The sequence below is a fragment of the Bombina bombina genome, chromosome 11 (genome assembly GCF_027579735.1).
Source record: "Bombina bombina isolate aBomBom1 chromosome 11, aBomBom1.pri, whole genome shotgun sequence".
Lineage (NCBI taxonomy): Eukaryota > Metazoa > Chordata > Amphibia > Anura > Bombinatoridae > Bombina > Bombina bombina.
In genome coordinates, this window is record NC_069509.1 from 126,663,774 (window position 1) to 126,686,624 (window position 22,851).

The 22,851-nt window shown below is 40.5% G+C and overlaps 1 protein-coding gene across 2 annotated transcripts in view; it reads left to right on the forward strand.

The window, feature by feature from the left end:
* Nucleotides 1–22,851, forward strand: part of RNPS1 (RNA binding protein with serine rich domain 1) — a 36,561-nt gene that overhangs the window by 4,736 nt on the left and 8,974 nt on the right. Inside the window, exons 2-5 of one of the 2 annotated variants that reach the window (XM_053694641.1) lie at nt 9,331–9,486; nt 11,902–12,093; nt 15,622–15,724; nt 16,402–16,555. In XM_053694641.1, the coding sequence (XP_053550616.1) occupies nt 9,331–9,486; nt 11,902–12,093; nt 15,622–15,724; nt 16,402–16,555 (605 nt within the window). The remainder of the gene's footprint in view (nt 1–9,330; nt 9,487–11,901; nt 12,094–15,621; nt 15,725–16,401; nt 16,556–22,851) is intronic. The other variant, XM_053694642.1, reaches the window with a different exon arrangement.

Genomic DNA, 22,851 nt, shown 5'->3' on the forward strand with positions numbered 1-22,851 from the left:
TGTCATTTTTAATTGGGTACGAAATATTCACACACACAATCGTGCAGAAAAAGATGGCATTGCAAAACCATGGACACATCCTTTAAAAAGTTAAAGGGACAGTCTACACCAGAATTTTTATTGTTTAAAAAGATAATCCCCAGTTTTGCATAATCAACACTGTTTGATTAATACACTTTTTACCTCTGTGATTACCTTGTATCTAAGCTTATGTAAACTGCCCCCTTATTTCAGTTCTTTTGACAGACTTGCATTTTAGCCAATCAGTACTGGCTCCTAGGTAACTCCACTTGCTTGAGCACAGTGTTATCTATATGACACACAGGAACTAATGCCCTCTAGTGGTGAAAAACTGTCAATGCTTTCAGATAAGAGGCGGCCTTCAAGGTCAAAGAGATTGGCATATGAGCTAACTAGGTTTAGCTTTCAACTAAGAATACCAAGAGTACAAAGCATAATTGGTGATAAAAGTAAATTGGTAAGTTGTTTAAAATTACATGCCCTATCTGAATCATGAAAATTTATTTTGGACTATACTGTCCCTTTGTCTACTGTTATGGCCTATAAGGAACAAATATAATTTGGATGCTCCATTCTTTTAAAGTCTTTGTCATGGCCTATTAACCTCTCTGGAGTAGTTGGAAAAACCTACTTTTGTTCAGTGGAAGGGGACAAAGTGACGTACTGAAAAGGGGGAGTACAGTAACATACAGTGGAAGAGCAATACCCCAGGCATGGCTGTGTCCCTGCTTCCCTGGACCATTTTTTAAGTGTTATTTGGTTTATAGCTCCCCAATATCTCAAAGGTCCTCCAGTGTACCTGTAAAAAAGGTATACTGTAATCCAGGGCTCGACAAACCTCCTAACTTTTTGGGGTATTCTCCATATTTCTATATACAAATACCACTGCCTGGCTCCTAAATTTTTAACAAATTTGTCGACCCTCCCTGCTGTAATCAGAGCTCTCCTCCCCACACGCCACCACTTGCCTCTCCTGCCAATATACATTAAAGGGACAGTCTAGTCCAAAATAAACTGTCATGATTCAGATAGAGAATATAATTTTAAACAATTTTCCAATTTACTTTTATCACCAATTTGCTTTGTTCTCTTGGTATTCTTAGTTGAAAGCTAAACCTAGGAGGTTCATATGCTAATTTCTAAGCCCTTGAAGGCTGCCTCTTCTCTCAGGGCATTTTGACAGTTTATCACCACTAGAGGGTGTTAGTTCATGTGTGTCATATAGATAACACTGTGCTCACGCACATGGAGTTCCAGTGAACCAGCCCTGATTGGCTAAAATAGATGTCTGTCAAAAGAACTGACATAATGGGACAGTTTGCAGAGGCTTAGATACAAGGTAATCAGAGGTAAAAAGTGTGTTCATATTACTGTTGGTTATGCAAAACTAGGGAATGGGTAATAAAGGGATTATCTATCTTTCTCTTGTAAGGTGTATCCAGTCCACGGATCATCCATTACTTGTGGGATATTCTCTTTCCCAACAGGAAGCTGCAAGAGGATCACCCACAGCAGAGCTGTCTATATAGCTCCTCCCCCAACTGCCACTCACAGTCATTCTCTTGCAGCTCTCGACAAGAAAGGAAGTAGCTAGAGAGATGTGGTGTTTTTATTTAGTTTATCTTCAATCAAAAGTTTATTTTCAAGTGGTACTGGAGTTGTACTATTTTAGCCTCAGGCAGAAAGTTGAAGAAGAGCCTGCCTGTGGTCTTTGATGATCTTAGCAGGTTGTAACTAAGATCCATTGCTGTTATCACACATAACTGAAGAGATAGGTAACTTCAGCTGGGGGAATGGCGTGCAGGGTCTCCTGCTATGAGGTATGTGCAGTTTAAATTTTTCTAGAGAAATGAATATGCTAGAAAATGCTGTTAATACCGGATTTATTTAAGGTAAGCCTGATTAGTGATTTAATAACGATTAGTATCATGCTTGCTGTAAAGGGTAATATTCTTATTACTTTCTCACATTACTGAAAAATAAGATAACGTTTGCTGGAAGTGTTTAAACGTTTTTTTCTACATATTGGTGCTAAAACTTTATTGGGGCCCAGTTTTTTCCACATGGCTGGCTAGATTTTGCCTAGGGATAGTTTTGTTAGGCCCTCTCACTGTGAATACAGGTTGGGAGGGGCCTATTTTCGCGCCTAAATGTGCATTAGATTTTGCAGCTTGAGACATCCAGTTTCCCTGAAGGAGTCCCCTGAACACTTAGGACCTCTCTAAAGGTTTTTTTTTTGTGCCTTCCAAAGTCGTATGGGCAGGTAGGGCGACAGCAGAGCTGTGGCAGTTTGTTGTGACTGTTGAAAAACGTTTATCTTTTTTTTGTTCCGGTTTTGAAATTAAGGGGTTAATCATCCATTTGCAAGTGGGTGCAATGCTCTGTTAGCCTATTATACACACTGTAAAAATTTCGTAAGATTTAATGCTTTTTATCACTGTTTTTCAATTTGTAACATTTTTTGTTTCTCTTAAAGGCACAGTACCGTTTTTATATTTTTTGCTTGTTTACATTTATTAAAGTGTTTTCCAAGCTTGCTGGTCTCATTGCTAGTCTGTTTAAACATGTCTGACATAGAGGAAACTCCTTGTTCATTATGTTTAGAAGCCATTGTGGAACCCCCTCTTAGAATGTGTACCAAATGTACTGATTTTACTTTAAGTTATAAAGATCATATTTTGGCTTTAACCCTTTCGTGACAGGGTTAAAGTGCCTACATCGGAACACCTGTTCCGATGTAGACAAATTGAAACTACGCGATCGTGCATACGATCGCGAGATTTCAATTATTGGATCGCATCTGGGGGGCGTCCCTACAACCCTAGGAACGCCCTCCAGACCGCGATCAAGTCCTTGAAGCACAGAAGGCTTCAGGACAGCCGTTTGTTATGACGTTCTATTCCGTCATAACGGCTTTAAAGCCCAGTGTAAATATGACGGAATAGAACGGCATAACGGCGTTAAAAGATTTATCACCAGAGGAAACTGATAAGGGGGAAGTTATGCCGACTAACTCGCCCCACGTGTCAGAACCTTTGACTCCCGCTCAAGGGACGTCCGCTCAAGAGGCGCCAAATACATCTAGCGCGCCCATGGCGTTTACTTTACAAGACATGGCGGCAGTGATGGATCATACCCTTACAGCGGTATTGTCCAAACTACCAGGGTTACAAGGAAAGCAAGAAGAAATACAGAGCACTCTGACGCTTTAGTAGCTATGTCTGATATCCCCTCACAATATGCAGAAGCTGAGGCAGGAGAGCTTCTATCTGTGGGTGATTTTTCTGACTCAGGGAAGATGCTTCAACCTGATTCTGATATGTCAACATTTAAATTTAAGCTCGAACACCTCCGCGTGTTGCTCAGGGAGGTTTTAGCTACTCTGGATGACTGACACCATTATAGTGCCAGAGAAATTGTGTAGATTGGATAAATACTATGCCGTGCCTGTTTACACTGTTTTCCCAATACCTAAGAGGTTTTCAGAAATTATTACTAAGGAATGGGATAGACCAGGTGTACCGTTCTCTCCCCCTCCTGTTTTTAAGAAAATGTTTCCAATAGATGCCGCTACCCGGGACTTATGGCAAACGGTCCCTAAGGTGTAGGGAGCAGTTTCTACACTAGCTAAGCGTACAACTATCCCCGTCGAGGACAGTTGTGCTTTCCAAGATCCAAAGGATAAAAAGTTAGAGGGTTACCTTAAGAAAATGTTTATTCAACAGGGTTTTATTCTCCAGCCTCTTGCATGCATTGCCCCGGTCACTGCTGCTGCGGCCTTCTGGTTTGAGTCTCTGGAAGAGGCCTTACAGGTAGAAACCCCATTGGATGATATACTTGACAAGCTTAAAGCGCTTAAGCTAGCCAATTCATTTGTTTCGGATGCCGTTGTTCATTTAACTAAACTAACGGCTAAGAACTCAGGTTTTGCTATTCAGACTCGTAGGGCGCTATGGCTTAAATTCTGGTCAGCTGACGTTACTTCAAAGTCTAAGCTTCTCAACATTCCCTTCAAGGGGCAGACCCTATTCGGGCCTGGACTGAAGGAGATCATTTCTGATATTACTGGAGGAAAAGGTCACGCCCTTCCTCAGACCCTATTCGTGCCTTTCGAAACTTTAAGACGAGCGCGGCATCAACTTCCTCTAATACAAAACAAGAGGGAAATTTTGCCCAGTCTAAACAGGTCTGGAGACCTAACTGGGCTTGGAACAAAGGTAAGCAGGCCAAGAAGCCTGTTGCTACCTCTAAGACAGCATGAAAGATCAGCCCCCGATCCGGTAACTGATCTAGTAGGGGGCAGACTTTCTCTCTTCGCCCAGGCTTGGGCAAGAGATGTCCAGGATCCCTGGGCGTTGGAAATTGTGTCCCAGGGATATCTTCTGGACTTCAAAGCTTCTTCCCCCAAAAGGAAGATTTCACCTCTCACAATTATCTGCAGACCAGATAAAGAGAGAGGCATTCTTACATTGTGTTCAAGACCTCCTAGTTATGGGAGTGATCCACCCAGTTCCAAAGGAGGAACAGGGGCAAGGCTTCTATTCAAATCTCTTTGTAGTTCCCAAGAAAGAGGGAACCTTCAGACCAATCTTAGATCTCAAGATCCTAAACAAATTTCTCAGGGTCCCATCTTTCAAGATGGAGACTATTCGAACCATCCTACCTATGATCCAGGAGGGTCAATACATGACTACCGTGGACTTAAAGGATGCTTATCTTCACATTCCGATACACAAAGATCATCATCGGTTTCTCAGGTTCGCCTTCCTTGACGGGCATTACCAGTTTGTGGCTCTTCCCTTTTGGATTAGCCACGGCACCAAGAATCTTTACGAAGGTTCTGTGCTCACTTCTGGCGGTCCTAAGGCCGCGGGGCATAGCAGTAGCCCCTTACTTAGACAACATTCTGATACAGGCGTCAAATTGCCAAGTCCCATACGGACATTGTTCTGGCATTCCTGAGGTCTCATGGGTGGAAAGTTAACGAAAAGAAGTTCTCTATCCCCTCTCACAAGAGTTTCCTTCCTGGGAACTCTGATAGATTCCGTAGAAATGAGGATTTACCTGACAGAGGCCAGGTTGTCAAAACTTCTAAATTCCTGCCGTGTTCTTTATTCTACTTCTCGCCCTTCTGTGGCTCAGTGAATGGAAGTAATCGGCTTAATGGTAGCGGCAATGGACATAGTTCCGTTTGCCCGCCTTCATCTCAGACCGCTGCAACTCTGCATGCTTAGTCAGTGGAATGGGGATTACAAAGATTTGTCCCCTCTCCTAAATCTGGATCAAGAGAACAGGGATTCTCTTCTCTGGTGGCTATCTCGGGTCCATCTGTCCAAAGGTATGACCTTCCGCAGGCCAGATTGGACAATAGTAACGACAGATGCCAGCCTTCTGGGCTGGGGTGCAGTCTGGAACTCCCTGAAGGCTCAGGGGTCGTGGACTCGGGAGGAGGCACTCCTTCCGATAAACATTCTGGAACCAAGATCAATATTCAATGCTCTTCAGGCTTGGCCTCAGCTAGCGGCAGTGAGGTTCATCAGATTTCAGTCGGACAACATCACGACTGTAGCTTACATCAACCATCAAGGGGGAACAAGGAGTTCCCTAGCGATGTTGGAGGTTTCAAAGATAATTCGATGGGCAGAGATTCACTCTTGCCATCTATCAGCTATCCATATCCCAGGAGTAGAGAACTGGGAGGCAGATTTTCTAAGTCGACAGACTTTTCATCCGGGGGAGTGGGAGCTCCATCCGGAGGTGTTTGCACAGTTGATTCAACGTTGGGGCAAACCAGAACTGGATCTCATGGCGTCTCGCCAGAACGCCAAGCTTCCTTGTTACGGATCCAGGTACAGGGATCCCAAGGCAGTGCTGATAGATGCTCTAGCAGCGCCTTGGTCCTTCAACCTGGCTTATGTGTTTCCACCGTTTCCTCTGCTTCCTCGTCTGATTGCCAAGGTCAAGCAGGAGAGAGCATCTGTGATTTCGATAGCACCTGCGTGGCCACACAGGACTTGGTATGCAGATCTGGTGGACATGTCATCCTTTCCACCATGGACTCTGCCTCTGAGACAGGACCTTCTACTTCAAGGTCCTTTCAACCATCCAAATCTAATTTCTCTGCGCCTGACTGCTTGGAGATTGAACGCTTGATTTTATCAAAGCGTGCTTTCTCCGAGTCGGTCATTGATACCTTAATACAGGCGCGAAAGCCTGTCACCAGGAAAATCTATCATAAGATAAGGTGTAAATATCTTCATTGGTGCGAATCCAAGGGTTACTCATGGAGTAAGGTCAGGATTCCGAGGATATTATCCTTTCTCCAAGAAGGATTGGAGAAGGGTTTGTCAGCTAGTTCTTAGGGACAGATTTCTGCTCTGTCTATTCTTTTGCACAAACGTCTGGCTGAGGTTCCAGATGTGCAGGCATTTTGTCAGGCTTTAGTCAGAATCAAGCCTGTGTTTAAACCTGTTGCTCCGCCTTGGAGTTTAAATTTAGTTCTTAAGGTTCTTCAAGGGGTTCCGTTTGAACCTTTGCATTCCATAGATATTAAGCTCTTATCTTGTAAAGTTCTGTTTCTAGTATCTGCTTTACAATGTGATTCCCCTTATCTCATTTTTCATGCAGATAAGGTAGTGTTGCGTACCAAACCTGGTTTTCTACCTAAGGTGGTATCTAATAAAAATATCAATCAGGAGATTGTTGTACCGTCACTGTGTCCTAATCCTTCTTCAAAGGATTCTTCAAAGAAGGAACGTCTTTTACACAATCTTGACGTGGTTCGTGCTTTAAAGTTTTATTTACAAGCTACTAAAGATTTTCGTCAAACATCTGCATTGTTTGTCTACTCTGGACAGAGGAGAGGCCAAAAGGCTTTGGCAACTTATCTTTCTTTTTGGCTAAGGAGTATAATATGCTTAGCTTATGAGACTGCTGGCCAGCAGCCTCCTGAAAGGATTACAGCTCATTCTACTAGAGCGGTAGCTTCCACATGGGCTTTTAAAAATGAGGCTTCTGTTGAACAGATTTGTAAGGCGGCGACTTGGTCTTCGCTTCATACTTTTACAAAATTCTATAAATTTGATACTTTTGCTTCTTCGGATGCTATTTTTGGGAGAAAGGTCTTGCAGGCAGTGGTGCCTTCCGTTTAAGTACCTGCCTTGTCCCTCCCTTCATCCGTGTACTATAGCTTTGGTATTGGTATCCCACAAGTAATGGATGATCCGTGGACTGGATACACCTTACAAGAGAAAACAAAATTTATGCTTACCTGATAAATTTATTTCTTTTGTGGTGTATCCAGTCCACGGCCCGCCCTGTCATTTTAAGGCAGGTGTGTTTTATTTTTAAACTACAGTCACCACTGCACCCTATAGTTTCTCCTTTCTCTTGCTTGTCTTCGGTCGAATGACTGGGAGTGGCAGTTGGGGCAGGAGCTATATAGACAGCTCTGCTGTGGGTGATCCTGTTGGGAAAGAGAATATCCCACAAGTAATGGATGATCCGTGGACTGGATACACCACAAGAGAAATAAATTTATCAGGTAAGCATAAATTTTGTTTTTTAAGCAATAAAAATTCTGTTGTAGACTGTCCCTTTAAGCAGCTGGGCTCCGAATGTGTGGCAGTACACATAACTTCTAAATTTACTGGAGGAAGTGAGGACGAGCTGGTGAGAGGGGACTGAGCGCTCTTACATCTACACGTTATGTAGTAACTGCTTGTCCCCTTAACCTGTCCGCCAGCACTAAACTCTCACTTTAAAGGGACAAACTGCTAAGTGCAACTATAAATTAACTACTCATTATGTTGTTGCATTTCATCCTGTTCCTGCAGCTCTTTTCTAATCAATACTCCTGTTTTAATAGCTTAAAGGTGCCAGCTACTTAGAAACGCTGCCTCGTTGTACTAGGGGCTGCCATCTTGGAGCTCAGGTATTCGCACAGCCTGTGACTGAAGCTGTGCACACTCCCAAATCAGTAATCTAATGTGCTTCAGGTTAGGGTACATGATACAAAGCAGGAGCTTTTACATTTTTTTTTTTACACTGTTTGCTACACACAATATATTTTAAAAAGCACGCAAAGGTAATAAAGAGCAATGCAGCCACAGCAAAAATATTTTTCTGCTAAGGCCATTTAGAGACAGTTCTAAATAGCTTACTAGAGTTTGCAACCAATGACCTTGGTAAAGATGGCCGCCGCGCATGCAGTGGTGTTTCACGGACGATGGTCATCTAGTTGCTGGCTGACTGGTATTTATAATAGGCAGACAGGCGCCCCACTATAGCGGTTGACTGAAGGAACATGCCTACTCTGCCTTATTATAAATACGGCCCTAATGCTATTGCAAATGAATCGCATTCTTGCAAAACTGCTGCCATATAGTGCTCCAAACATGGGCAGACGTCTGAGCTTACTTCCCTGCTTTTCAACAAACGGTACCAAGAGAACAAATTACATTTATAGAAATAAAATTAGATAGTTGTTAAAAATTGCATGTTCTATCTAAATCCCATATCACTTTAAGCAGAAGATATACTGGAATGTGCAGGGATCTTGTACCCTAAAATTTGAGCTAAGCACACTTTTTGAGGCACCAGTGGCGCCCAGGTGAGATAAAGAATGTTAAATTCAAACTGTAGAATTGCATAATCAACAAATGCATTAGAACAAAATCACTTGGTCTAAATTTCAAATGAATAGTAGATTTTTTTATTTATTTTTTTCTGACAATTTCATAGTTGGCTCTTTTCTTATTCCCCCTGTATCATGTAACGGCCGTCAGCCGATCACAACATTCCAATTCTTCCACATGCTCAGTAGGAGCTGGTGCCTTTAGGAAGTTAATGTATAAAGACTCTGTTTTGATAAGGAAGTGAATTGGAACGTTTTTAAAATTGTGAGTGTGCTCTATCTGAATCATGACAGTTTCATTTTGACTTTTTGGTGTGCCTTTAAAGGAACTTGAAAGCCACATTTTTTTTTCTTTCTTTCATGATTCAGATTTATTCTACCATTTTAAACAACTTTCCAATTTCCTTCTATTATCAGACTTGCTTCATTCTCTTGGCATCCTTTGTTGAAGGAGCAGCAATGCAATACTGAGCTAGCTGAACACATGGAGTGAGCCAATGACAAGAGACATATATGCAGCCACCAATCAGCAGCTGGCTCCCTGTAGTGCAGAGATTGACAGCTACATCAATGCCTTTGTGTCAGTTCAGCATATAAACAGTCCATGAACATTAGTCTGCCAAGTCCTCTTAATTTGATTTTTAAAAAATAATTCATATTTTTCTTTTTCTAAGGGCTCCATCTCCCACTAAACGTAAGGAGCGATCAGAGGACAGAAATAAAGATCGGACCAAGGAAAAGGCTCCGACTAAAGAAGCTGGGGAGAAGGATCGTGGGCGTGACAAGACTAGGAAGAGACGAAGCGCTTCAAGTGGCAGCAGTAGTAGCAGGTAACGGCTTTTTGTACCCATGTACAGTTATGTTGTGACAAAGGTCCCCGAGGCTTGTCACAGCTGTGCCCAAAAGATATTGTTTCTGCAACTTCTACTTTTTTTTTTTTTTGCCATTTTGCAAGTAATGACAGTTACTGACCGGTGGCAAAAAAAAATAGCAGCTTGTGGCTTTTAGTCGCGGTTTTAAATTTACTTGGATATTAAACCGTATGAGATTGTAATATAAAATGGTTAATTATGTGTAGTTAGAAACACTTTGCAATAATATAATTGTTTTATTGATTTTGTCTTCCTTTCCTGTAATGTAACTCTGGAATTAATTGGTTTTATAAATTCCATTGACTTTCTATAAAGTCAGGGGCCACCATGTTTGAACTTATGTTGGAGCTTTATTTATTTGCCCTGATGAAGACAATTGGGGACGGATATAAAACCTGCAATAAGAGACTGCCCAAACAAGGCTGTGTAGAACATAGGATAATCTAAAAGGGGTTCCACACAGCATTGCTTGCACAAACAGAGATAAATAGAAATACAAAACTAGTTCAAACACGGTGGCACCCCTTTACCTTTTAGAAAATAAAGTACTTTATAGAAACTTAAAGGCACAGTCTACACCTAAATTGTTATTGTTTTCAAAGATGGATAATTCCTTTATTGCCCATTCCTCAGTTTTGCAGCCAACATTGTTATATTAATACTTTTTTTTCTTTTTTTTTAACCTCTGTGATTACCTTGTGTCTAAGCATCTTCTAACAGCCCCCTGATCACATTACTTTTTATTTATTATCTATTGATTTGCTTTTTAGCCAGTTAGTGCTGTGTTGTGCCGACTTTTAAATAACTCTATATGGCCCACATGAACTAGCAGTCTCCTGTTGGGAAAAGCAAACAAAAAAGCAGGCTGTCTATAGTGGCTTAGAAACAGGCAGACATTTACAGGTTTAATTGTCAAAGTATATTAATATAACAATGTTGGTTGTGCAAAGTAGGGAAATGGGTAATAAAGGCATTATCTATCTTTTTAAACAATCATTTTGTTGACTGTCGCTTTAAACCTTTACACTTAGATTTATTATTACAGTTGCATTAGTAGTTAAATTATTGAAAATATAAGTATTCTAAGGCTAATCTATGCTTTAAGTATATCAGTAATACATCATTATTTCTGGCATGTATGTATTGTTTAATATCCTCTAACTATTGGGGGCCACCTTGTCAAATAACTTTTTTACAGTGTAGCTTGTCATAACTCATAACTTACAGGGACGTATGTAGAAAATAGCTTTTAATTTTTTATTTATTTTTTTGAACATTTTAAGTTAAATCTGGGTATTTTTTTTTTTTATTTTTTTTTTAATTAATGGGGCTGCATATACCAATATTCATATAACTGCATGTAATGGACAATGCTTTTAAAGAAGAATATCCACAGATACTGATCTAAAATTCCTGTATAAAATCTTTATAAAAACTTACTTATAAGCTCCCAGTTTAGCATTGTTGATAAAGTTAGGCTGGGAAAGCAGCAAGAGCAGACCCCCCCCTCACTCATATGAGAAGACCTATGAGACAAACTGGAGTCTGTAGACATCGGTATACATCTAAAACTTTGGGGCTTGGTTAGGAGTCTGAAAATCAGCACAATGTTATTTAAAGTAAAACTATACATTGTTACAAAATCACTCCCAGATTGACTATATAAATGGATCATCTACAAAACATTTATGCAAACACAAATCTAGTGTACAACATCAGTTTAACTGGAATTGTTTTTGTGTACAGCTTATCTTTATGGTCAGATTGTTCGCTGGTTGAAGTGATGGTAAATTGTAGCGTTTGTGAAACGCTAGGATTTGCCATTGGAACAAATGAAGGGAACTTTCAGTCATTAAGGAGCTTTTCAGCATGAAATATTTTACACTATGAGTTTGCTGAGTTCGCTGCACTGAGCTGCTAAGGCTGCCCACAGCAGGACGCTATTTTGCGGAGAGGTGCTGTTTTCACCTCTTAGCCAATAGCCGTGCGTGAAATCCGGCTTGTTTTTGTATATTTTATACTTCATGACTGAAAGTCCCCTTTTATTTGTTCCAATGGTAAATCCTAGCATTTTAGAAACGCTAGGATTTATCTTCACTTTTGATATAGTTCCATTAATGGACAGGAACACCGCTCCATAAGCAAAAATAGTGAGCCAAGGAGCATCAGTTGTAAAAAAAAAATCCATATAACAAAAATAAAAAAAATTACTGTCCCTTTTAGGTCAGACGACAGCTGTAATATTAAAGGTGAATATTTTGTTTTACAACATGCGATTGTGTTTTGTGCATTCTGGGTCTCTCTAGTTCCTTAACGCTCGCTTGTTTTTTTGTTGTTTTTGTTTGTTTGTTTCCAATTCCATTTTGTGTCAAGCTCCCGCTCTAGCTCTTCCTCTAGTTCCTCTTCTGGCTCAAGCTCCGGTTCTAGTTCAGGATCCAGTTCGTCCTCTGCGTCCAGCCGCTCGGGAAGCTCCAGCTCATCACGCAGCTCCAGCTCCAGCAGCTCCTCTGGATCTCCCAGCCCTTCAAGACGTCGCCATGACAACAGGAGACGTTCTCGATCTAAGTGAGTCTCGTGTGTACTTGTAAATGACTCTGGAATGAAATTTAAAGGGTTATGAAACACAATATTTTTCTTTTATGATTCAGACAAAGCATAACATTTTAAAGGGACACTGAACCCACATTTTTTTCTTTCGTGATTCAGATAGATCATGAAATTTTAAGCAACTTTCTAATTTACTCCTATTATCAAATTTTCTTCATTCTCTTGGTATCTTTATTTGAAATGCAAGAATGTAAGTTTAGATGCCGGCCCATTTTTGGTGAACAACCTGGGTTGTCCTTGCTGTTTGGATAAATTCATCCACCAATAAAAAAAGTGCTGTCCAGGGTACTGAACCAAAAAATGAAGCCTAGATGCCTTTTTAAAATAAAGATAGCAAGAGAACGAAGAAAAATTGATAATAGGAGTAAATTAGAAAGTTGCTTAAAATTGCATGCTCTATCTGAATCACAAAAGAAAAAAAATTGGGTTCAGTGTCCCTTTAAACAACTTTCCAGTTTACTATACTATCAAATTGGCTTTATTCTCATGGTATCTGTAGTTGAAAGAACATTGCACTACTGGGGAATAGCTGAACACATCGGATACTTATGCGCTGTCACCAATCAGCAGCTAGCGTTAAGTAATGCATGACAACTTAAAATTTGCACCTAATGTTTGTAAGTAGGAGCCCACTTTGCGCTGCCCTTTGTGCCGCACTTTATTTGTGTGGTGCAGTCAAAGCGGCATCTGGAAGCAAGAAGCAGTGGGAAGAAGAGCACACCCAACTGCAGGCATATTTTCCAGACTCAAAGCAGTGTAGTCTTGGTCAGAAATTGAGCAGCATGTGGGAACTTAAGTGCATTTGAATTAACTTTACTCTCCTGCTTTTTATTTAGTGCTGCGTAGCTTGCAGGATTTTATTCTGCACTCTTCTCCATTTGCCCGGGGCTCTTCTCCCACAACCAAAATGCCACTGCAGTTTGGTAAAATTATAAGGTTACCAGCACCCAAGGGTTTACTTCCAAATTAACATCAGCCTGCAACACAATGTAAAATACTGCTCCTGCTTTCCTCTGCAGGTCGCTGTTGTGTAGACTATATACATTAATTGCAAGCCCACTCGCTACCACCTTACATATACTATAGTTTCCCAAATCAACATCACATAATTCTGTAAGAGGATATTAAGGACCATAAAATATGAGCCAGGCCTTATTTTTAGGACTCTGTGGGCGACTTGGATAGTTGAGCCCTGATCTATAGTAACATTCACTTAACTGAACTTCTTTCACTAACCAAGAGCATTGTTGCTTTCTTTTTTTGTTTAGAAAAACATAAGTGGTGTAGTACATCTTGTTGTTGTTATGCAGCATTGATTCCTAATATAACAAATGTACATATTTTGACTTTTTGATGAAAAATGTTCTTCCAATATGATGGAAGCATTGCTATGTTAAATCTTACTGCATTGTGGACATCACAATCCATTGGGCCTCATTATGCATTTCTTTTCATGCATTGCTGGAATGTAGGGCGATAGGGTTAAAAGGACATTAAACGACCTGTTCAAAAATTGTGCTTTGTGCTTTTTTTAAAATAGGGAATCTTAACCCCTGCATGCCTGGGTCAAATGATTAACATTGAAAGTTCTGATGTAAACATTATCCTTAAAAATGAAATTACGATAGTCAATGCAATTGCATGATTTCAAGGATTCGATCAGATTATGGGGGACCTCCTGTGATGCTAGGCATTTTTTGCACAATTAAGAGCATGTAATTTTAAGACACTTTTTTTTTAAAATTCACTTCTATTTTCAAATGTGCTTCGTTTTCTTGGTAAGCCTTGTTGAAATAGATTATTTGGTGCCTGCACAAATTTGTCTTTTGTGATTGGCTTACTAGATGTCTTCAGCTAGCTGCCAGTAGTGCAATGCTGTTCCTTCAGCAAAGGATAACAAGATAATGAAGCAAATTAGAAGTTGTTTAAAATGGTATGTTCTATTCAAGTCATGAAAGAAAATTTTGGAGTTTCCTGTCCCATTAAGGCTGTTGACTCTTTTTGTATATTGTAGGTCTAATTATAATAAAATTCAATTAAAAAATGCTGCACATCAAATAACTGGTTTATGCAATTAGCAGCATTTTGAAACCGTAGGTTACATTATTTGCGTCTTCTCAAGCGAACGTAGGACAAATTACAATTTTCAGTGTTCAATGTTTAGTTAAAGCTTCAGTGAATACAATAGATTTGCATAATCATCAAATGCATGAACTTTTCAAATGAGTAGTAGATTTCTTTTTTCTGACAAGTTTCAGTTATGTCTATTTCCTCTCCTCCTGTATCATGTGACAGCCATCAGCCAATCACAAATGCATATACGTATATTCTACGAACACTTGCACATGCTCAGTATGAACTTGTGCCTTAAAAATTGTAAATATAAAAAGACTGAGCATTTTGTTAATAAAAGTAAATTGGAAAGTTATAAAAAAAAATTGCATGCTCTATCTGAATCATGAAAGTTTAATTTTGACTTGTGTCCCTTTTTTAAAGGGACAGTATTCTCCAGAATTGTTGTTGTTTAAAAAGATAGATAATCCCTTATATTGCCTATTCCCGAGTTTTGCATAACCAACACGGTTATATTATACTTTTTACCTTTTGATTACCTTGTATCTAAGCCTCTTCAGACTCCACCCTTATTTCAGTTCTTGTGACAAACTTGCATTTTAGCTAATTAATGCTGACTCCTAGATAACTCCACGTGAGTGAGCACATTATATGGCACACTGAGATAAGAGGCAGCCTTCAAGATCTTAGAAATTAACACATGAGCCTACCTAGGTTTAGCTTTCAACAAAGCATTCCAAGAAAACAAAACAAATTTTGATATTAAAAGTAGATAGGAAAGTTGATTAAAATTGCTTCCCAGCCAAATACTATTTATACAATGACACTGAAAGTCAAGAATGGAAAAACTCATATTTGGTGGATTATAAATATTTATGGACATTACTGAATTAAAGGGAAAGTACAGTCAAAATCTTTCATGATTCAGGTAGAGAGTGCAATGCTTTCTAATTTACCTTTATATCAAATTTGCTTTTCTCTTTGCAGCAATGTACAACATTGCTACAAAACCAAACACTGCTGCCATAAAGCACTAAAGACACATGCTCATTCCTGCGCCTACAACAAAGGATATTAAGAGAATAAATTATAAAAGTAAAAAGGAACTTCTTTTGTTGCATCGTCTATCTAAAGCAGTGTTTCTAAACTCCAGCCCTCGGGACCCTTAACAGGCCAGATTTTCATTATATCTTGGGTCCTGAGGACTGGAGGTGAGAAACTCTAATCTATTCTATAAACCTTTTCTTTCTCCTGTCTTTTTTAATTTTATTTGTATTGCTTTTTCTTTATTCTGTGTCTATCCAAAGAATCAGTTCTGCAATATTTATTTCAGCCCTTCTACAATAATCTGTCATGATCACTTTTTTTTTTTTTTTTTTTTTTTTTTTTTTTTTTTTTAAAATCCACTTCAAGATCCAAGCAACCAAAGCGTGATGAGAAGGAAAGGAAGAGAAGAAGCCCAAGCCCCAGACCTACGAAAGTGCACATTGGGAGGCTAACTAGGAATGTCACCAAGGTAAGCCTGGCTTCAGCTGCACATGGTATAGAGTGCCATTCATCTCAATGCAATGCACTACTGGAAACTACCTTAACACATCAGTAAGCCAATGACGAGGCAAATATTTGCAGCCACGAATCGGCAGCTAGCTCTTACCTCCTGAGCCTACCTAGGTATGATTTTCAACAAAGGATACCAAACAATATGGTCATTTGACAAAATAAAGCTGTAGTTTTCATTTCAAAACCATTCTCGGATATGAAGGTTCATAATCATGTAGTTTACAATTTGTGTTTAATGTCCCTTTTAACAGCGTTTTAAAAGGGAATGCTTGATAGGATATAACATTTTCCAAGCAAAGTTTAGTCTGAGAATAAGTATGTAAAAAAAAAATATATACTTTTACTCTTCTCCCCCCCCCCCCCCCCCCAAAAAAAATTTTTTTTTGTTGCAACCTTCTTACATGCAATGAAATATAATAGTGGTATATTCCGAATCTCCTGGGCCTGCTGAACAAAGTATAATTTGTTTGTCACTCACCAAAATATTTCTTTAATAGTATTCAAATTTTAAGCAACAAAAAAATTCAAAATCGGCTTAGCACGGTGGTATGTGAAATGCCTAGCAGTGAATGGGTTAAATACTGTATGGTTACTAAGTTTGGCTGTAAATGCTCATTGTTTTGCCTTCTTTAGGATCACATTATGGAAATTTTTTCTACGTACGGGAAGATTAAGATGATTGACATGCCTTTAGACCGTACTCATCTCCACCTTTCCAAGGGTTATGCATATGTAGAGTTTGAAGCAGCTGAAGAAGCGGACAAGGCCTTGAAACATATGGATGGAGGTACATAGAAAAGTTTATCCTTATGATATAGTGACAAAGTACTTGCCATTTCTCATGTAGTCTAAATAATGTCTGGTTTGGCAGAACTGTTAAGGTGACATGCAATTAGAAGTTAGTAATTTACAAACATACTTTTTATTTACTAACTATTAGTAGAACATGTACTCTTACCATTTTGGAACCCAGGGATGCTGTGATGAAGGGTACCTGAAGTTCAACCCTTCTGTGTGCAGCTAAAATAAATAACATTTTGCTATTTATAGACGGCAAATGCATGTTTTTATTTTTTCTCTTCCTTAAAGTGATGGTAAAGTTCAGCTGGAAATAAATGACTCTTATTTTAAAAATTAACGGTACCTTCATTCATGAGTTCAACTGAAAGATACATTGGAACATTATTTTATTTAGGCCGTCCTCTTCAAAACATGTTTCTCTTGTAAGGTGTATCCAGTCCACGGATTCATCCATTACTTGTGGGATATTCTCCTTCCCAACAGGAAGCTGCAAGAGGATCACCCACAGCAGAGCTGTCTATATAGCTCCTCCCCTAACTGCCACCTCCAGTCATTCTCTTGCAGCTCTCGACAAGGGAAGTAGCTAGAGAGATGTGGTGAATTAGTGTAGTTTATCTTCAATCAAAAGTTTGTTATTTTTAAACGGTGCCGGCGTTGTACTGTTTTTTTACCTCAGGCAGAAATTAGAAGAAGAATTTGCCTGAGGTTTTTGATGATCTTAGCAGGTTGTAACTAAGGTCCACTGCTGTTCTCACACATAACTGAAGAGTATGAGGAAACTTCAGCTGGGAGAACGGCCTGCAGAATTAACTGCCCTGAGGTATGCCTGATATAGTTAAGGTAAGCCTGATTGCAGTGATTTAATAAACGACTGGCATCATGCTTGCAGTAAAAAGTAATTTTCATATTACTTTCTATTATGGCTTAGTATGTAAAACGTTTGCATTTATATAAAGAACGTTTTTTACTGAGGTGATAAATCTTTGTTTGGGGCCTAGTTTTCCACATGGCTGTTATTTTACTCCTAGGAATAGTTTTTTAAGGCCCTCTGACTTTGAGTGCATGGTGGGAGGGGCCTATTTTCGCACTCTAATTGCGCAGTTATTTTTACATTCTGAGACATCCAGTTTCCCTGAAGGAGTCCCCTGACATATTGGGCCTCTGTAAAGGGTTTTTGTGCCTACAAAAGTCGTTTTATGGGAAGGTAGGAGCCACAGTAGAGCTGTGGCAGTTTGCTTGTGACTGTTATAACGGTTTTTACCGTTTTTTTTGCTTCGTTTTTGAACCTGAGGGGTTAATCATCCATTTGCAAGTGGGTGCAATGCTATTTTAGTCTATTATATACACTGTAAAAATTTCATAGAGTTAACTGCTTTTTTCACTGTTTTGCAGTTTGTGTTTGTTTTTTTCCCTTAAAGGCACAGTACCGTTTTTTATAATCTGCTTTTTCACATTAATTAAAGTGTTTTCCAAGCTTGCTGGTCTCATTACTAGTCTGTTAAACATGTCTGACATAAAGGAAACTCCTTGTTCATTATGTTTAGAAGCCATTGTGTAACCCCCTCTTAGAATGTGTACCAAATGCACTGATCTTACTATAAATTTTAAAGACCATATTCTGGCTTTAAAAGATTTATCACCAGAGAAAATTGACATGGGGGAAGTTATGCCGACTAACTCTCCCCACGTGTCAGAGCCTATAACTCCCGCTCAAGGGGCGCCAAGTACATCTAGCGCGCCCATTGCGTATACTTTACAAGACATGGCGGCAGTTATGAATCATACTCTTACAGAAGTATTGTCCAAACTGCCAGGGTTACAAGGAAAGCGAGACAGCTCTGGGGCTAGAACAAATACAGAGCTCTCTGACGCTTTAGTAGCTATGTCCGATATACCCTCACAATGTGCAGAAGCCGAAGAAGGAGAGCTATCTGTGGGTGATTTTTCTGACTCGGGGAAGACACTTCAACCTGATTCTGATATGTCTACATTTAAATTTAAGCTTGAACACCTCCGCATGTTGCTCAGGGAGGTTTTAGCAACTGGATGACTGTGACGCTATTGTAGTCCCAGAGAAATTGTGTAAATTGGATAAATACTACGCAGTGCCTGTTTACACTGATGTTGTTCCAATACCTAAGAGGTTTTCAGAAATTATTACTAAGGAATGGGATAGAGCAGGTGTACCGTTCTCTCCCCCTCCTGTTTTTAAAAAGATGTTTCCCATAGATGCCGCTACACGGGACTTGTGGCAAACTGTCCCTAAGGTGGAGGGAGCAGTCTCTACTCTAGCGAAGCGTACAACTATCCCTGTAGAGAACAGTTGTGCTTTTCTAGATCCAATGGACAAAAAATTAGAGGGTTACCTTAAGAAAATTTTTATTCAACAAGGTTTTATTCTCCAGCCCCTTGCATGCATTGCCCCTGTCACTGCTGTTGCGGCCTTCTGGTTTGAGTCTCTAGAAGAGGCTCTACAGGTAGAAACCCCATTGGATGATATCATTGACAAGCTTAAAGCTCTTAAGCAAGCCAATTCATTTGTTTCTGACGCCGTTGTTCATTTAACCAAACTAACGGCTAAGAACTTAGGTTTTGCTATTCAGGCGTGTAGAGCGCTATGACTTAAATCCTGGTCAGCTGACGTTACTTCAAAGTCTAAGCTTCTCAACATTCCCTTCAAGGGGCAGACCCTATTCGGGCCTGGACTGAAGGAGATCATTTCTGATATTACTGGAGGAAAAGGTCATGCCCTTCCTCAGGATAGGTCCAACAAATTAAGGACCAAACAGCCTAATTTTCGTGCCTTTCGAAACTTCAAGAGTGGCGCAGCTTCAACTTCCTCTAATACAAAACAAGAGGGAAATTTTGCCCAGTCCAAGCCGGTCTGGAGACCTAACCAGGCTTGGAACAAAGGAAAGCAGGCCAAAAATCCTGCTGCTGCCTCTAAGACAGCATGAAAGATCAGCCCCCGATCCGGTAACGGATCTAGTAGGGGGCAGACTTTCTCTCTTCGCCCAGGCTTGGGCAAGAGATGTCCAGGATCCCTGGGCGTTGGAAATAGTGTCCCAGGGATATCTTCTGAACTTCAAAGCTTCTTCCCCAAAAGGAAGATTTCACCTCACAATTATCTGCAAACCAGATAATGAGAGTGGCATTCTTACATTGTGTTCAAGACCTCCTAGTTATGGGAGTGATCCACCCAGTTCCAAAGGAGGAACATGGGCAAGGCTTCTATTCAAATCTGTTTGCAGTTCCCAAGAAAAAGGGAACCTTCAGACCAATCTTAGATCTCAAGATCCTAAACAAATTTCTCAGGGTCCCATCCTTCAAGATGGAGACTATTCGAACCATCCTACCTATGATCCAGGAGGGTCAATATATGACTACCGTGGACTTAAAGGATGCTTATCTGCACATTCCGATACACAGAGATCATCATCGGTTTCTCAGGTTCGCCTTCCTAGACAGGCATTACCAGTTTATGGCTCTTCCCTTTGGGTTAGCTACGGCACCAAGAATCTTTACGAAGGTTCTGGGGTCACTCCTAGCGGTCCTAAGGCCGCGGGGTATAGCAGTAGCCCCTTACCTAGACGACATTCTAATACAGGCGTCGAATTTCCAAATTGCCAGGTCCCATACAGGCATTGTTCTGGCATTCCTGAGGTTGCATGGGTGGAAAGTGAACGAAGAAAAGAGTTCTCTATCCCTTCTCACAAGAGTTTCCTTCATAGGAACTCTGATAGATTCTGTTGAAATGAAGATTTACCTGACAGAGGCCAGGTTGTCAAAACTTCTAAATTCCTGCCGTGTTCTTTATTCTACTTCTCGCCCTTCAGTGGCTCAGTGTATGGAAGTAATCGGCTTAATGGTAGCGGCAATGGACATAGTGCCGTTTGCCCGCCTACATCTCAGACCGCTGCAACTCTGCATGCTCAGTCAGTGGAATGGGGATTACACAGATTTGTCCCCTCTACTAAATCTGGATCAAGAGACCAGGGATTCTCTTCTCTGGTGGCTATCTCGGGTCCATCTGTCCAAGGGTATGACCTTTCGCAGGCCAGATTGGACAATAGTAACAACAGATGCCAGCCTTCTGGGCTGGGGTGCAGTCTGGAACTCCCTGAAAGCTCAGGGCTTGTGGACTCAGGAGGAGACACTCCTTCCGATAAACATTCTGGAACTAAGAGCGATATTCAATGCTCTTCAGGCTTGGCCTCAGCTAGCTGCGGTCAGGTTCATCAGATTTCAGTCTGACAATATCACGACTGTAGCCTACATCAACCATCAAGGGGGAACAAGGAGTTCCCTAGCAATGTTGGAGGTTTCAAAAATAATTCTATGGGCAGAGGTTCACTCTTGCCATCTATCAGCTATCCATATCCCAGGAGTAGAGAACTGGGAGGCGGATTTTCTAAGTCAACAGACTTTTCATCCGGAGGTGTTTGCACAGTTGATTCAACTTTGGGGCAAACCAGAACTGGATCTCATGGCGTCTCGTCAGAACGCCAAGCTTCCTTGTTACGGATCCAGGTCCAGGGATCCCAAGGCAGCGCTGATAGATGCTCTAGCAGCGCCTTGGTCTTTCAACCTGGCTTATGTGTTTCCACAGTTTCCTCTGCTCCCTTGTCTGATTGCCAAGATCAAGCAGGAGAGAGCTGGTGGACATGTCATCCCTTCCACCATGGACTCTACCGTTGAGGCAGGACCTTCTACTTCAGGGTCCTTTCAACCATCCAAATCTAATTTCTCTGCGTCTAACTGCTTGGAGATTGAACGCTTGATTTTATCAAAACGTGGTTTCTCCGAGTCGGTCATTGATATCTTAATTCAGGCTCGAAAGCCTGTCACCAGGAAAATTTTATCATAAGATATGGTGTAAATATCTTCATTGGTGTGAATCCAAGGGTTACTCATGGAGTAAAGTCAGGATTCCCAGAATATTATCTTTTCTCCAAGAAGGATTGGAGAAGGGATTGTCAGCTAGTTCCTTAAAGGGACAGATTTCTGCTCTGCCTATTCTTCTGCACAAGCGTCTGGCAGATGTTCCAGACGTTCAGGCGTTTTGTCATTCTTTAGTTAGAATCAAGCCTGTGTTTAAACCTGTTGCTCCGCCATGGAGTTTAAATTTAGTTCTTAAAGTTCTTCAAGGGGTTCCGTTTGAACCTCTGCATTCCATAGATATCAAGCTTTTATCTTGGAAAGTTCTGTTTTTGGTAGCTATCTCTTCGGCTCGAAGAGTTTCAGTTATCTGCCTTGCAGTGTGATTCCCCTTATCTGATCTTCCATGCAGATAAGGTAGTTTTGCGTACCAAACCTGGGTTTCTTCCTAAGGTGGTATCTAATAAAAATATCAATCAGGAGATTGTTGTTCCGTCACTGTGTAAAAGACGTTCTTTCTTTGAAGAAGGATTAGGACACAATCTTGACGTGGTTCGTGCTTTAAAGTTTTATTTACAAGCTACTAAAGATTTTCGTCAAACATCTGCATTGTTTGTTGTCTACTCTGGACAGAGGAAAGGCCAAAAGGCTTCAGCAACTTCTCTTTCCTTTTGGTTAAGAAGTATAATCCGCTTTGCTTATGAGACTGCTGGCCAGCAGCCTCCTGAAAGAATTACAGCTCATTCCACTAGAGCGGTGGCTTCCACATGGGCTTTTAAAAATGAGGCTTCTGTTGAACAGATTTGTAAGGCGGCGACTTGGTCTTCGCTTCATACTTTTTCTAAATTCTACAAATTTGATACTTTTGCTTCTTCGCAGGCTATTTTTGGGAGAAAGGTCTTACAGGCAGTGGTGCCTTCCGTTTAAGCGCCTGCCTTGTCCCTCCCTTCATCCGTTTCCTATAGCTTTGGTATTGGTATCCCACAAGTAATGGATGAATCCGTGGACTGGATACACCTTACAAGAGAAAACAAAATTTATGCTTACCTGATAAATTTATTTCTCTTGTGGTGTATCCAGTCCACGGCCCGCCCTGTCATTTTAAGGCAGGTGTTTTTTATTTTTAAACTACAGTCACCACTGCACCCTATAGTTTCTCCTTTTTCTTGTTCGTCTTCGGTCGAATGACTGGAGGTGGCAGTTAGGGGAGGAGCTATATAGACAGCTCTGCTGTGGGTGATCCTATTGCAGCTTCCTGTTGGGAAGGAGAATATCCCACAATTAATGGATGAATCTGTGGACTGGATACACAACAAGAGAAATAAATTTATCAGGTAAGCATAAATTATGTTTTTCTTTTGCATGATGTACCAAGTCCACGGATTCATCCTTACTTGTGAGCTG